The sequence below is a fragment of the Heteronotia binoei genome, chromosome 21 (assembly GCF_032191835.1).
Source record: "Heteronotia binoei isolate CCM8104 ecotype False Entrance Well chromosome 21, APGP_CSIRO_Hbin_v1, whole genome shotgun sequence".
In the NCBI taxonomy this organism is placed as follows: Eukaryota; Metazoa; Chordata; class Lepidosauria; order Squamata; family Gekkonidae; genus Heteronotia; species Heteronotia binoei.
In genome coordinates this window covers 191,237,795-191,253,347 of record NC_083243.1, presented here as the reverse complement: position 1 = coordinate 191,253,347, position 15,553 = coordinate 191,237,795, and the positions used below count along the sequence as shown (strand labels likewise).

The following is a 15,553-nucleotide window of genomic DNA, read 5'->3' as shown; positions in this document are numbered from 1 at the left end:
TATGAACTAGCTGGAACTCGGAGTAATCAGACTAGCACTGATTACCATCCAGAACCTATCAAGGAACAAGTATGTGCTAGTGTACTCAGTGAGTTCTACAGCCAAAGTTCAAATAAATCGACGAGGCACCATATTGATGTCGCTCCACTGGGAGTCCAAAATTCGGTTCAATTGGGCATAGAAAAAATTAGTCGGTCTGAAAGCAGGACACCTATACAGTCTTACAAACCTCGAAACCAACTGAATGAGCAGGAAGGATTTAGATCCAGGAGAATGTAGTCTAAACAAAGAGAGTAGGCAAGAATTCAGGCAAAATTACACTTTTTTTCTGAATTCCTATCTTGGATCTTTTTACAACATGAAACGACAATCAAGTCATCAGGTTTCTAACCAGTTTCTATGATCCCAGGCCATAGGCAAAGATGCACACACTTGCCATTGGCCCAGTGGTCTGCTGCACGCCTTCCCTCCAACCTTGCTGATCAGCTGAGGCCTGAACAAAGTGTCAAATGCAGAAACAGAGATGATTTTCATAACTTCCTTCTGGCACAGAAATGTTTGGCTCTCAGCTAGTGAAGCTGTTAGTATCTTTACTGTGGAGATTGCCAGACAAATGAGTTCTCCTTGTACAAGACTCAATTAACTACCCAGATGACAGATTAAAGATTGAACAAGTGGATTTAGAAGGATTAGGCCTTCTAAATTAAGTAGTTGACGTCATGGTGCAGTCCAGAAAACCTGCTTCCAGTCATCTCTATAATCATACGTGGCAGGTATTCAGAAGTGAACCAACCCTAAAAAGCTGCACTGAAACCTACTTACAAAGACATCATTCCCATTCTGCACAAAGGTTCTAGGACCAGATATCTTACAAGACAGGTTGCAACACTATCCATTATGTGAGACAGCAAAAGACTGTAATTTTTCTTCTCATAGGCACATTAGGCTTTTCCTTAAAGGAGCCATACAGTTGGCACCTCCCATTAAACATAGTGGTGTGTATTTGGCTTAACAGTGCTAAAAAAAATTCCTGAAAAATTCTGTATCGGTATTTCCCAGGTATTTGTTCAGAGTGGGGGCCATTTACTCAGCTCTCCAAAAATGTCCGATCTGAAAATATTCAGCTGATCTCTGCCAGCTGGAGATCAGTTGTAAAAACAGGAGATCTCCAAGCCCCCCCTGGAAACTTACATTGCTGTCATTTTGGGGGAAGCTCGCAGCAAATTCATGGCAGCATCCATTTGAACAGGAAAATCAGGCTCTTCCTAATACATTGGCAATGGCACCATTCTTCCGGCTTCAGTACCCGTTGGCAGCCATTCCCTCCCGCTGCCAGAGATCTTTTTAAAAGTTGTTGTAGCACAATATCTATCTTTGAATTCCCAGCTTTCATTTTTTTTAAAAAAAAAATCCCCTTATATATCTGCAAGCAAAGGTGGTCAGGAAGGGAGGGAGAGAGAGAAAGAATCTTATAGATCATTACATCATTAGAGCTATGTCACTTGTCAACTATAAGAAAACCTCAGGAAAAGGCCTCCAGTGGCATGGGAGGGGGGTTGCCACCACATGGCCCAGGGCAGGGAAAATGTGGAAGCCCTGTTGCTACTGCACAGTATTGGCAGATGCAGCAGCAATAGGGAAATCATTCAAGTCCGCCCTCATGTGAAAAACACCAAGGTCGGAGGGTGATATTAACTGTATTATTGCCAACATGACATTTCATTGTCTGCCTCTTTTCTGTTCTTTTTTCTAGATGGCTTGTTATAGCGGTTGGCTTAGTAAGAGCATATCTTGCCACGGGTAGCTACCACAACCTTTACTATTCAGTAGAAAAACCGTTGAAGTTCTTCCAAACCGCAGCTTTGCTTGAGGTGGGTGGAGTTTTTAAAGTGTCACAAAGATGATGCTTTTCCAAACTCTAGTCCTCTGCCATTGATTGGCCTTTTATTTCAATCAGTGCTTAACTCCCATCATGTTGTATTAAATATCATCCATACAAATAATTGGATATTGCACTCAGCGGATTATAGCAGTTGTTTGCAACTGGTTGGATTGTTCACACACGCTAATCAGCTTGTGAATTATTGCTCTATAGCAAAACAATAGTACAATATCTTCTGACACTTGAGAATATTTCATCAGAATGATGTATGAATCCTGGTAACATTTGAAAAAAATATTAACATATCAGGATTTTAAACTTAGTACTTTGTTGAAGTTCCATCTGCAGAAATATTCTACCAGACCGATTCTTCCATTGTCGTTTTAATTCTAGAAATAAATTTAATAATATCTTTCATGAATGGTGAATACAGAGCTAGGTAATCTGGTTCAGCCCCTGCCCGCAAACTTCTGCTGCTGCATTCATAAAATCAACAAAATGGGCATGTTTTGACATTATTTCATACTCCCTCCCCAAATTATCCATGGGAAGAGATTGGATGCTGACCTCTGGCTTAAATGTCCCCCTTCCTATTCTTGTAGGAAGAAGTGAATGATCATCCAAAAGATTGTGTTCTTATTTGAGTTTCAGTTTTAATTTTATTCCTGTGAGGGGGGAACGTCTTTTTAAAGGAGATTTAATCTGTGTAAATCAGATGCTGAACCAATGAGGAGGACGTCCTTGTTTCAGCTGAACTACTGAGGCTGTGTTCCTTACTGGTTCAGAGGAGGTCACTGGGACAAAATAGGACATAAGCTTAGTGCCATGAGTCAATCATATCATATCTCCCTGTTTCATTGTTCGTTGTTTTTGTAGTGGGGAAACAGGCTGCAATAATTTGAAGAAGGCTTATTTGGGGTCTGCCTCTGGGGACCAGCCTAGGGGAAATTAAATTAATTGGGTTATAAGACAGAACTCCTGATAAGATCAGTAATACCGAGCCATCTTATACGCCATTCGACTGTATTTTAATGTCATAATGTTTTATTAGTTTTATTGTTTAAATTATTAATTATATTATCTATTGTTTATCTGTATCATGGTTTTACCATGTCTTGTTAGCCGCCCTGAGCCTGCCTAGGCGGGGAGGGCGGGGTATAAATAAAAGATTATTATTATTATTATTATTATTATTATTATTATTATTATTATTATTATTGAATGGACAATTGTTAAAACTCTTACTCCCTTTTAAAAGTAGACTGAAATCAGAAATCTAGATGAGATAAATGCTCTCTGGAATCACATGTGAGAGAAATGACATGTAATAATGCCATGTCAGAGACCACGTTCCTAATAATAAAATACATTGATGTACTGAAGTGTTGTTGCTTGAAATTTTCGTTTTTGCTGATTTAAATGTTCTTTTTGTTCTAGATTTTGCACTGTGCGATAGGTAAGTTTTGGAATTCAGTGTCTGATGTCTTGGAGGGGGGGATTTAGCTAATCTCTCTAATTGCAAAAATATAAAGAAGGGATCCCCAACCTTCTTGAACCTGCAGGCACCTTTGGGATTCTGACAGTGTGATGGGCGCAGAATGACTCCACAAAATGGCTTCTGTGGGTGGAACCAGACACAAACGGCTGCCGTAGCTTATTTTCAGTCTCACAGTGAAGATCATTGTGCTGTGCGGCAGCTGCTGCCAAAGCAACATTCAAAAACTTATGCACAGCCAACCAAATCACCAGTGGCCAGTCAAACCCTTGCTGGACAAAAGCCTCACCTGATCACGACCACTTACAGAAATACTTGGCCTGCCCCAGAAAAGGTGTCAGCAAGTGTCATGGTGCGCTCAGGCACCTCATTGGGGACCCCTGATATAAAGCATTGTATCAGCTCTTAGATTCACATTGTTTGGCCACACACTTTTCTGGATGATTTTTTTCTGGTTTCATTGATGAAGCTGCTCCATTTTCCCATACCATATCCACATTGCAAGCAGGTGATGTTTACACTTAGCTTGAGGTGAAATCACCCTTCAAACTGTTCCTTAATATTTAAGAAGGGATTGAGTCAGTGTGTTTCTTCCAAGCCTTTTATTTTTGAGAGTAAACAAAGGGGATTTGGGGAACAGTGAAGTAACTGTGTATACGTGTAAGGATTTTAATTTTCCAGTAATTTTGAAACCACAGGGAGGAAAATACCATTTGTCAAAATGGAACTTTTTGGGAAAATTTAAATACATGCAATATTTAATTTCTTATCAAACTTAAAACTACTTTTACTGATTGAGCAATATAGAATGTGTCATTTATAACTTAGCATATATAATTGTACTAATTGTACTATTTGGCATATTTATGGAATTTAAAAGGGTCTATATCTTCTACATCTTCTCAAAATTTCAAAAATTTCTGTTTAAGAAGCATTTTATTCTTTCTAAAAGAGAAAATAGTTCATAGAAGTTTCTTTTCATTGTTCCTCCAAATTTTCCAGTTTGTCCATTAGAAAAGCAGAAAAGAAGGAAGGCTTCAGGAAAAAAAATGGTTCTCCTCCCCCCCCCCCCCCACAATTTTTTCCATTTTTCCTCCTGTGCCCTCACATTTTTAGCTGCAATTAACTAATCCAAGTGTAGCCACAGGACTCCAAAAGAGCCTTGCTGTCCCTTTCTTGCACTTTCTGGATCATCCACTGGGTGGGCTGTTTTTGTGGTAACTCTTTGCTGGGGGAAGGTTAACAACAGGATTCTTGTGATAGTATTAAAGGATTCAAAAGGATTTGTTTGAACCTGCTGCATATGGCATTTTTTAGGTACATCAAATTAGACTTGTTTCAAAAAGTTTCCTATCCTCTGCAGTCTTTATCTTCTGTCTTTCTAAAATATTCACCCTAGAGATCCACAGGAAGAAGCAAGGACAAACCAAAAAAACTGTGGAAGATTAACAAAGTCCCTAATCACCATTTCTCCTATGTCTTTGTCGAAGATGCACCACCAAAGTCCGTTTCGTTTGTGACAGTCCTAATTGAAACGAGACAGACTTTTGGTCTCATTCCAATTAGGACAGCCACAAATGAAACAGACTTTCAGTGGCGCCTCTTTGACAGAGACATAGGAGAAATGGTGATTTAGTCGACAATATCATCAAGAGGCTCTAACCCGGGTCCATGCTTATATTTATAAAATTAATGAAGACATCACATCATTTCAAACTTCGTATGAGTTTTATTTGAGGTTTGGACTGCACGAGCACTTTATAGAACGAGTGGAAGAATAGTGGAAAGGATTACTTTCTTCATGTGAAATTGGATGAAGTTAAGATTTTGTGAAAACTGATAAACTTTTATATGGACTTTGTATTATTGAAATATTGAACTGGAATCTTGAGTGAAGACTGTTTTATAATTCAGACATGCAATTCTGATCTTTCCCATAGAACCTAATTTTTTTCCCCTCTTTTTAATTTATTTGTAATGTACATTCTGTATCTTGAACCTTCCATCCAAAAAGTTTATGTTGTTTTGTCAGAAGCCTGTGAATGGAGCCTTTAATAGCTGAAAACATTTGCTATAGGAAGCCTTAATAAGCATTCCTATGGGTTTGGTTGTGCTAACTTGTTTGCAGGAATTGATTAAAAGTTCAGCACAGTGTGTAAAAATCTCATTATTACCTGGCAGGATCCTAAATAAGAGGTATACTAGAATTGCTTTGATGTTAGGGATTTCTTTTGTTTTATACTCTGCAAAGTTTTGAAGCCCTGGCCATTTAAGTAACTACTCAAGCGTTAGGCAAATTGTATTTTTAGTGACAATCATTGCTGCTTGCATATTTAGAGAGAAAGTTAGGAGAAGCTTCAGGATTGTTTTTTAAAAACCTATGTTGTAAAATTTGTCGAGAGACTAGAGACGAGTTTTGCACTAAAGCTTTAATCCTGGTTTAGCCCTGTCCCCGTACTGACATTTTACACTAAAATCAGAGAAACCAACTCTATGACTTTATGATTTTAGTGTAGATTGTCAGCTTGGGAACAGGGCTAAACCAGGATTAAAGGTCTAGTATAAAATTGGTCTATCTGTCTCTACATCACATAAGATACAGCAGAACTTCTGTGAATAAAATATACTTAATGCTAATGTCTTTCAGGGATTGTTCCCTCTTCTGTTGTCCTGACTGCTTTCCAGGTGATGTCAAGAGTTTTTCTGACATGGGCCATAACTCATAGTGTCAAAGAGGTAAGTGTAAAGAGAGAAAAATGTCCAAGTCTTTGAAATTATGCATAAATCTCATGTTCATTTTTGTTGGATCCACTGTCTGCAGCATTTCTGTGGCATCAGATTAGGCTTAATGCTTCCACACACCCCCATGCACATTTGCATTGTAACTAGAAAGAGCCCTGTGGGAATGGAAAGAAGATACTAATGATGGATGAATAGACTGTATTCAACCAGATAACCCATACAATCTTATTCTTACTAATGTCTCCTCTGCACCCTGGACTTGTTTTTCTCAATATCCTTTTTTCACATTGTCATTTAATATCTCTGAAATGAAGTTTGTTGGACTTTCTGAAAGCAAGAGATCATAATTCTGGGTTCAGTTCAGCAATTTTCCTTTGGTGAAGGGATTACAAATCAACGAGCCCAGCTGAACTGGCCTGTTTTATACATGGCTGAAGTAGAAACTGTTTAAAAGCTTTTTTAAAAAAGCAGTTTTGATGAATTTTTGTATCTGACTCTACTTGCTATAGTACAAGTAGCAGATTTGTAACTTCTGTTGGCTCAAAGGAAGTATAACACTGCTAGATAGCCTATATAGATAGACTACCGGCAATATTTTCCAAATAAGCAATTTTCCAACGTAGCAACTGGAATGTAATATTCTAGCAATAGTAATGTAATTTAAATTATATTGTTGAACAAAAATTTAAGCAACTTGGCAATAAAAATAGTAAGAATTAACTGCAGTGACAGTTACTAAAGGCCAAGGTAATATATAGCAAGTACCCAAAAATTCCTTTGTTTCAAGATAGTTATATCACAGTGTTATGAAATTGTCTTGATTTCTTTTTCTGAAGGATTATCTGCACACCTGAACTCCCAGAGCAAGCTCAGCTGTTATGGATTTTGTAAGAAATGGTGTACAGATGCATGAATAGCGTGCTTGATCTTTTTGTTAATTCCGTTGTGCTTTCCAGATCTTTAATGGATCTAATTAGCTGTATTGAATTAATTCATTAAAATCTAGTGAAGTGGCTACCTGTGTTGGTAGCTTGAAATGTAAATTTTGGCCTTGACATTTTTTTTTTTTGTGGGTTCCTGAGGCCTGGTGTCTAATTGTAAATGGAAACTGCATGAGCTGGTTGAGTAATATTCCAGTAATGCACTTGCTCTTTTATCTGAAGTGCTCAGATTGTTAACTGTTTGCATGTTGTGGCCTTTCTGCTCCTTGATAGATACGTACTACTGCAATATCAGGGAAGTTCACTAGCCATTCTGCCCTCGTGTTTTTTGGTAGGGGAGGGAAGAGTAGATTTGCCAAAGTAATTCCATATCATTTGTTTTATTTGATTCTCATCGAAATTAAGAATGTAGGTATGTTATGTGCCATCAAGTCACTTCCAACAACTCTATTTATTAATGACTGGCATTAACAGCCTTGCTTAGCAGTCTGAAAGTTCTGTCCATGGGAATGCTAACAGAGCCAATAATTTCTGATATGGCTTATTTTTAAAGAGAGCAAAATGTTGTCTTGGTTACACCTGTTCTGAACAGGCTACTTTTTTGTTTGGTTGTCTGATTTAAAACTACCAGAATGCAAATAACTGAATGCTTCTCTTGAGAGGATTTTGGTTGCCGGGGGGGGGGGGGGGGGGGGGGGGCGGCTGTTTGATGTCTGTCAGAGAAAAATGTGTCGTCTCTAAGACTTGAGCTGACAAATTCTCCATGCATCTTTTAGTTGTAGCAATTCTATATATTTAAAGACATTCTTAGGAAGTTTTCCTCCTTTGGTTAATTTGGATCTATCTTTTTTGAGATCTAGGACCCATTTATGTCTCCAAATATCATAATCTGTCCTTCTTGAAAATCCAGTTAGACACGGAAAAAAATTCTTTTGCATTCTTGGTAGCATAGATGGATACAAGTGTAGAAAATTTGCCACTGGGAAAGCAAATTTTTAACAAAATATATTTCCCTTCCAAATTTCTTACTACTTCTATAACTTATATGTTGATTTCTTATGTAGATTGTAACACCTTTTTTCTTTTCATTTGCTGAGACCGCATAGACATTGCCCAATTTCTTGTTTTTAAAAAGTTGTTCATGTTCTTTTTTTTACATGAGTTTCTTGGATACATATTACATCTACTTTTTGCTTATTTAACCAATTGAAAAACTTAGATCATTTTGAGGGGGAATTCAGTCCATTTATGTTCAGCAATATTATCTTTAATTTATTCATTTTATCAATAGGCTGCAGCTTAGTCTAATTTGTCTTGTTCCCTATCCAGATTTTTTTAAAAAATCTTTTTATTTGGATTTTTCAGAATCCTTAGAACTTTCAGGATCTTCCTGAGTGTTCCTGTTAATTCTTCTTCCAGTTTTTTTTAGCTTGTTCAGCTGTTGAAATTAGTCTTGTGCCCATGGATAGTGAAACTTCTAAGGCACATGGAGTTTTCCAGTGGATAATCTAAATGTTGTATTTTAAAAATGCATTTTCTATGTGCATAGGTATATATAATTTTCCATTTGCTTATGACCAACTGGTCTTTGCGCATCAATGAATAAATGGAAAGGTACATCCCAGTTGTAACCCCATATCAGCTGCCTAAGATAGTTGACAATTACTGATAACGTCAAATTAACATATGAGTCCTTCAGAAGCAAACTTAAAAGCCTATCCATGAGAGGGGCCAAAAGAGGTTTTAATCAACGGTTAGAGGGCCATGCTCTTGCCTCCGAGGATCAGATCTCCAACTCAGCTCTAATAGCAATTGCAGCTGCGCAATAAGGAGCAGCCAACAACTTATTAAGAAAGCTATGTACAATGGAATCTAAGTGCTCATCTACTAAGTCAACCCACAAGGGAACACCATATAGGAGTTGGGTAGTGACTTTAGCATCAAACAGTTTTACAATTGAGGGAATATGTTGGTCACCTCTGGTATAGAAAAAATGCAGAGTTCCCTTAGACATTCTCAAGGCTTTCTCTTTAATAAGGTCTAGGTCAGGGGTCCTCAAACTTTTTAAATAGGGGGCCAGTTCACTGTCCCTCAGACTGTTGGAGGGCCGGACTGCCGTTACTGCACAAGGCCGCGGGCCATCAGTTCTCCGTTTTCTGCATCTCTCTTCCTTCCCCACACCACACACCCCAGCCTGGGAACTCACCTCACCTCGGTATCACCTCACACTCTGTCTCCGCCGCCTCAGCCCAGTGCCGGAAGTGCGCGTTGCTAACGCGAGTTTAGGTCGAACGTCACTTCCGGTCTGATTTTGCCATAACCCGGCGGGCCGCATAAACGTCCTCAGTGGGCCGCATCTGGCCCGCGGGCCGTAGTTTGAGGACCCTGGTCTAGGTGTTACCTCCCAGGTTCCAGGTTCATTCCCCGGCATCTCCAACTAAAAAAGGGTCCAGGCAAGTAGGAGTGAAAAACCTTAGTTTGAGACCCTGGAGAGCTGCTGCCAGTCTGAGTAGACAATACTGACTTTGATGGACCAAGGGTCTGATTCAGTATAAGGCAGCTTCATATGTTCATATGAGCCACTCATGGCTGGAGAAAGAAAACAATCTATTTAGTCATAGCCCCCAAGGCCAGGCGCTTTCCTTAGTGTGGTGCACAAGAGACCTGTACATGCCCACATCATAGCTAATATCAGTAGTGGAATCTGGAGACAAAACATTTTTTTTTTTATCGAGAAAGCATACAGAATTAGATCTCTTGCTAATCCCAGGCTCAAACTGCCATGAGACATCATTTCTCCAGCCACTATATAAAGACCAAAATCCTGCATACTGCTTGTGAAAAAGGGTTTTTTTACCATTTCACAACAAAGAAGTTTTGGTGTTGCAAGATTTATCTCTAAGAGATGTGAGCTGTGACCTATCTCTGAGAAGTTAAGGGAGGCCAATATTAATTATAACTGGATGGGAACTTGCATTCCTCTTGTTCGTCTTGGGAAAGCTATACTTGCTAAACACCTGAACACGGGATATAAAATGTTGAAGCAACTAAATTTTGAAGCATCATTAGATCTTATAAAGAAATTGAATAAAAGGAAGCTTACAGTCCCTCTGTCACCTCATCAAAGAAGCAAAATTCCTATTTAGTACACAACTTAGAAAGTTCTTATATGCATGGCGGCCTTCTATTGCGAATTTGCTAGATATCATTTACTTTTCCCCCTTTTACTAAGTTTGTAGCTCTCTGTTGTTCTTTATGATCTTTTCCAGTGGGGGTAGGTGAGGGGGTGTCCTGATCTGAGGCCTAGTGTGGCCTAAAGTGCAAGGAGAAGCCTGCCTAGGAGTTGTTAGTGGGCCTACATCTCCCAGGATTCCTTCTGTCCCTCCAATCGGGTGGCGGAGTTTTGGAGGGAAAACTAGTCCAGAGGGAATGGGACCTGGGAAGAAAGCATAAAATGCCCAGCTAGAAAGGGAAGTTGTTCTCTTTGGAAGGGCTGCCTTCTGAAAAGAAGGCTGTAGCTGGAGAAAGAGATTCCTCACCCAAAGGGTGTAGTGAGTTTTTGATATTATATTTTGATAATGTGCCTGGGCTTTTTAATATATAGATTAAGAGACTCCTGGGGCAACGTGCATACAAATTCAAAAGAAATAACGAAAAACTTTTGTCAATTTTTTAAGCGTCTATATGAAATTGATAATTTAAATCTAGACCATACTATGCAACACCTAAACTACAACAAATTTAGCCAACAGAAAAATCTCTGACACTCATAAATTGGCCATGGAACAGCCGATTACATCCCAGGAAGTTATTGTTAAATCTTTGAAGAGTAATAAGAGTGTGAGGACAGAAGAATTCCCTGTGGAATGTTATTTTGAAAATTATTTCATTTGTTATCAGAGGCAGATACATGCATTTTAATTAATGGCACTTTGCCCCAGACTTGGTATGATGCTGCTGTAGTGGTCATCCCTAAGAAGGACAAAGGTTTGACAAATCCTGGCTCATACAGACCAATATCTCTGCTAAACCAAGATATGAAAATCTTTACAGCTCTTTTAGCCAAGAGATAGTCAATTTGTCACTGAATATATTCACACAGACCAATCAGGCTTTATACCCTCAAGAAATTTATTGGATAACATCAGAAAACCACTTAATATAATTTCATATTGCAGGCAATCAGATATAAAAATGATCATCCTTTTTCTTGATATAGAAAAAGCATCTGACAGAACAGAAATAATAAAAAAAATTAAAGCACTTTTATATTCTTCAGGTTTTGGCAATGATTTCTATAGAGCTATTAACTCATTCTACTCTAATCCGAAGGCTCATTTTAGAATCACTGGATTATTTTCAGAAGATTTTATATTATTAGAGGTACCAGATGGGTGCCCACTATCCCCTCTTTTATTTGCACTGGCTGTGGAGCCACTCACTTCAGCTATAAGAGCGAATGCCTGAACTAATGGAATTAAAATTGGTGCTAAAGAATTCAAGGTCAATGTATTTGCTGATCATTTGACATATATTTCAAATGACATATATTTGACATACTTCAGATGTAACGATGAAATCACATTTGAAATTGAAAACGTACTGAAGGATTTTATTTTGATTTTAGGCCTCATGATAAACCAGTTAAAAATGGAATTGTATCTTATATGTTGAACCTTGTCTTTAGAACAATTTATTAGATAGATTCCCTTATAAATGGGTAACAGATTGGTGGCATTATCGAGGGATTCAGTTTCCATTACATTTGAATGATATTTTGAAAGCTAATCATTTGGCCTTACACAAATTTATATGTTCCAGTTTGCAACAGTAGAATAAATAACCTTTATTGTGGTCAGATAGACTCAATTTGATTAAATCTTTTATTTTTCTTATATTTTTTATTTTAGAACCTTACCAGTCAAAATCCCAGAGTCATACTTTTAAAAAAAATGGCAGAAAGCAATTAAAGATTTTATATGGAACAAAAGCCCAGAATTGGATTTGATATAAGTAAAAGACCCTCTAAATTGGGTTGTTTAGGTGGCCCAGATTTAAAGTTATATTATGAGGCATCCCAGATAGCAAATGTAGTGCTGTCATTATTGCCTAACTTTCAGAATGATTATCTCTATATAGAACAAACTTTTGTTTATCTGTTAATCTATCCAAGATGTGGTATGGAATAAATGTACCCAAAGGCCCATTTGATCTAACAGCAACTCTTTTTTGCTTACTACTCTTTGTACTTGGGACATTCGACAATCTGAACTTGTCTCCAGTGTCCTCTTTATAGGACAACAATGGTTTGAACCTGCTACCTATAAAATATGGAAGAGAGACGAACTTTTGACATTATTTATTATCACTAAACAAATGTGAGCTGGATCAAAACAGCAAGACTGATTTTACCTTGGTTTCAGTATTTTCAAGTGAAACACCTGTTTCCCCCACTAGCTGAGAAAATATCAACAGACGATTTATTGATTTTGAAGGCCTTCTTAAAGAAGACAAAAGTGAATGTAAAGGTCTTATTTCACATTTATATAAGATATTATTACGTGTCAAGGAGCCTAAACCATATAATTATCAGAAGCTTAAAGCAATACTGTGATTATAATTTCACAAACTCGCATTGGCAAAGAATTTGGAAGTCAAATAGCATCAGGTCATCATCCATAAATCATCCTGAATTAATTTTGTTGCATCTTTGAAATGATTTTAATTTATCTTCATTGGAAAAAAGATTGATTGATTTTTTGTTAACAGCTGCTAAAGCTTCTATAGCTCTGAAAATGAAGGATAAATTGTCTCCCTCTGTTTCAATTAGGTTCAATAAAGTGTGGAGTTTTTATGTTATGGAAAAAAACATTTACAGAATTTACTAAATGATCTAAGAGGCAATCTAATTTCGTTGAAATTTGGTTTCCATTGTTAGACTATATGGTATCGAAAGATTTAGTGCCTACTCATATTTATCTGATTTATTTGCTTTTTCTTAAAATATTCTAACACATTTTGTACCAAGGGATAACTGTTGGCTATTGCAATTTTTGTGTTATTTTTGGAAATATCACTTTGAAGCTAAATGCTATATTTCCTCAACAAAAATTAATCTTTAAAAAATCACAGCTGATTTATGATGACTCGGTTGGGTTTGCAAGGCAAGAGACATTCAGAGGTGGTTTGCCTTTGTCTTCCTCTTGTCATGACCCTGGTGTTCCTTGGAGGTCTTCTCCAGATATCCAGAACTGGCCCTGCTTAGCTTTCAAGATCTGACAAGATTGGGCTAGCTCGAGCCATCCAGGGCAGGGCAGAACTAGGGGAAATGAACATAATAAGGAAAAATATGAATACCTGAATTTTTCTCATGAGAGTTAATGTTTAATTTCTAAATATTTTTCTCTGGTTGCCATTATGGAGCTGGCTCTCTCAAGAATACTTGTTTTAATCTTGGTCACTGTTAATTGTTCCCTCCAAGAACATTGGTCTGGGATAACCAACATATAGTCCATGATCTTCAAGACATTTTTTAGATGTAAAATTGAGAAGCAGGATCATACAGACTTACACAAATATCTGCTTGCATCCGTGCATCTATAAGATCTTGATACTCTGTGCGTATATGATCATGTGAAGTTGCAAGAACAAGACACAGAAACGCAGATAAACTAATTCCATATTGTATAATGTTGCAAAACTCAGGTCGAGCTGCAGACTTCTGGGGTTCATTTCCAAGATTATTCTTGCCTATTCTTCTGGTTTATAGATTAAATTTGGAAAAGTGAGGTCTGGAGCCTGTTGCATTTTCCAGAATACCAATAATAGCTGGCATTTCATAAAATACAGTTAAAACTGGTATGAGTAGTGTGGTAACACAGATGTCTGTTAGCCATAAGCTATCAATTTCCAGACAGACTGAAATACTGAATAAGCTGGCAACCACTTCATGTTGCCAACAATATTAAATGTACTGCTCCAGTTAAATACCAGGACTCTTCTACTCACAACTAATCAATACAGTTATATATTACCCCCAACATACAGAAAAGCCACAATTTTATTTAAAAAAAATACTGATGCATCAACAATTCCAACAGAATTTGAAATATATGAAAAGCTTGCCACTGACTAGCTTCTAGTGACCACATCCAAATCTCAGCTTCTATTCCTAGTAGAAGGAAATAACTGAATATGTAGAACAGAAGTTTTTATGTGAACAACAGGTTTCATTAAGTTACCACGAAATATGTTTCTCACAAAATGTGATTGCTAATAGGGTGGTGCAAAGCTACTGCTTAAGGACAAATGCACTATTAAAAATCAAAACAAAATTTATACACACATATCCAAAAACTTCACAATCATAACATATATAGAAACCCACCCCATTTCACAGGCATAAATTAGGAGACCAAAATGTGATTCAACACCAGAATCTTTATCAGTGGTTAGTCCAATATAAGTAGTGACAACTTTGTACTTCATATCAAGTTTTTTAATACCAATGATAATGGACAATGAAGGAGTAGCAATAGTGAAAAAAGCAGGAGGGCCTGTTTTCATTAAGAATTCAGAAGCATGTTCTTGAACTCCCGTTGGTGCAGAATGTGGCAGCTTGCTTACTGACTGCAGCCACCTATCTGGTTCAAGGTTCTGGTGTTGACCTTTAAAGCCTTCAGTGGCCTGGGACCAGCATATCTACAAGACTGCCTCTTCTCTTAAACCCCGTGGAGAGCCTTGTGTTCCAGTGATCAACATTTATTAGCCCAAAAGAGGTCCACGTAGCCTTGACCAGGGCCGGCGCCTTTTGTATTTGGTGGAACAAGCTCCTAATAGAAATCAGGGACCTGTGGATCCTGCTGCAATTCCACAGGGCCTGTAAAACAGAGTTGTTCTGCCAAGCTTTTGGTTGAGGCATGGATATGGCCTCCCTGCTTCAGATACCGCTAGCATTTGGCCCACAGGACTACCGACATCTGTTCTAGACCAGTTATGGGACCACATATAGGATTTTTTTTTCCTGTCACCATCCTGATATTTTAATTACCCGTATTTTTCGTTCCATAAGACGCACCTGAGCATAAGACGCACCTAGTTTTTAGAGCTGTTTGTGTGAATTTAGAGGCATTTGTGTGAATTTTTTGCAGTATTCGCTCCTTAAGACGCACACACTTTTCCCTCCACTTTTTTGGGGGGGGAAAGTGAGTCTTATGGTGCAAAAAATACGGTAATTTTATCTGATGTTTGAACTTGTAATTGGGTGCCCGCCCTGAGCCCATTTTTGGGGAGGTGGGGGTTATAAATAAATAAATAAAAATTTTAAAAGTGTTTTATTTGCGTAGGGTGCTCTATCAAAGCAAGTCACTGGAGTTTGGTTTTGTGCTTTTAAAAGGCAATATAGGGCAAGAGTTAGCAGCAATAGTAATGTAACTGTCTTGTAGTCCAATGCCAGTTTATCTTTGGTTTGGCAATCGTGCATTGCAGCCTAAT

General features: G+C 37.8%; 1 protein-coding gene across 1 annotated transcript in view; it reads left to right on the top strand.

Moving 5' to 3' along the window:
* HACD2 (3-hydroxyacyl-CoA dehydratase 2) overlaps positions 1 to 15,553 on the top strand; it is a 52,524-nt gene that overhangs the window by 23,707 nt on the left and 13,264 nt on the right. The window contains exons 2-4 of the mRNA XM_060262194.1: positions 1,754 to 1,871; positions 3,320 to 3,338; positions 6,025 to 6,113. Coding sequence (XP_060118177.1) covers positions 1,754 to 1,871; positions 3,320 to 3,338; positions 6,025 to 6,113 — 226 coding nt within the window. The remainder of the gene's footprint in view (positions 1 to 1,753; positions 1,872 to 3,319; positions 3,339 to 6,024; positions 6,114 to 15,553) is intronic.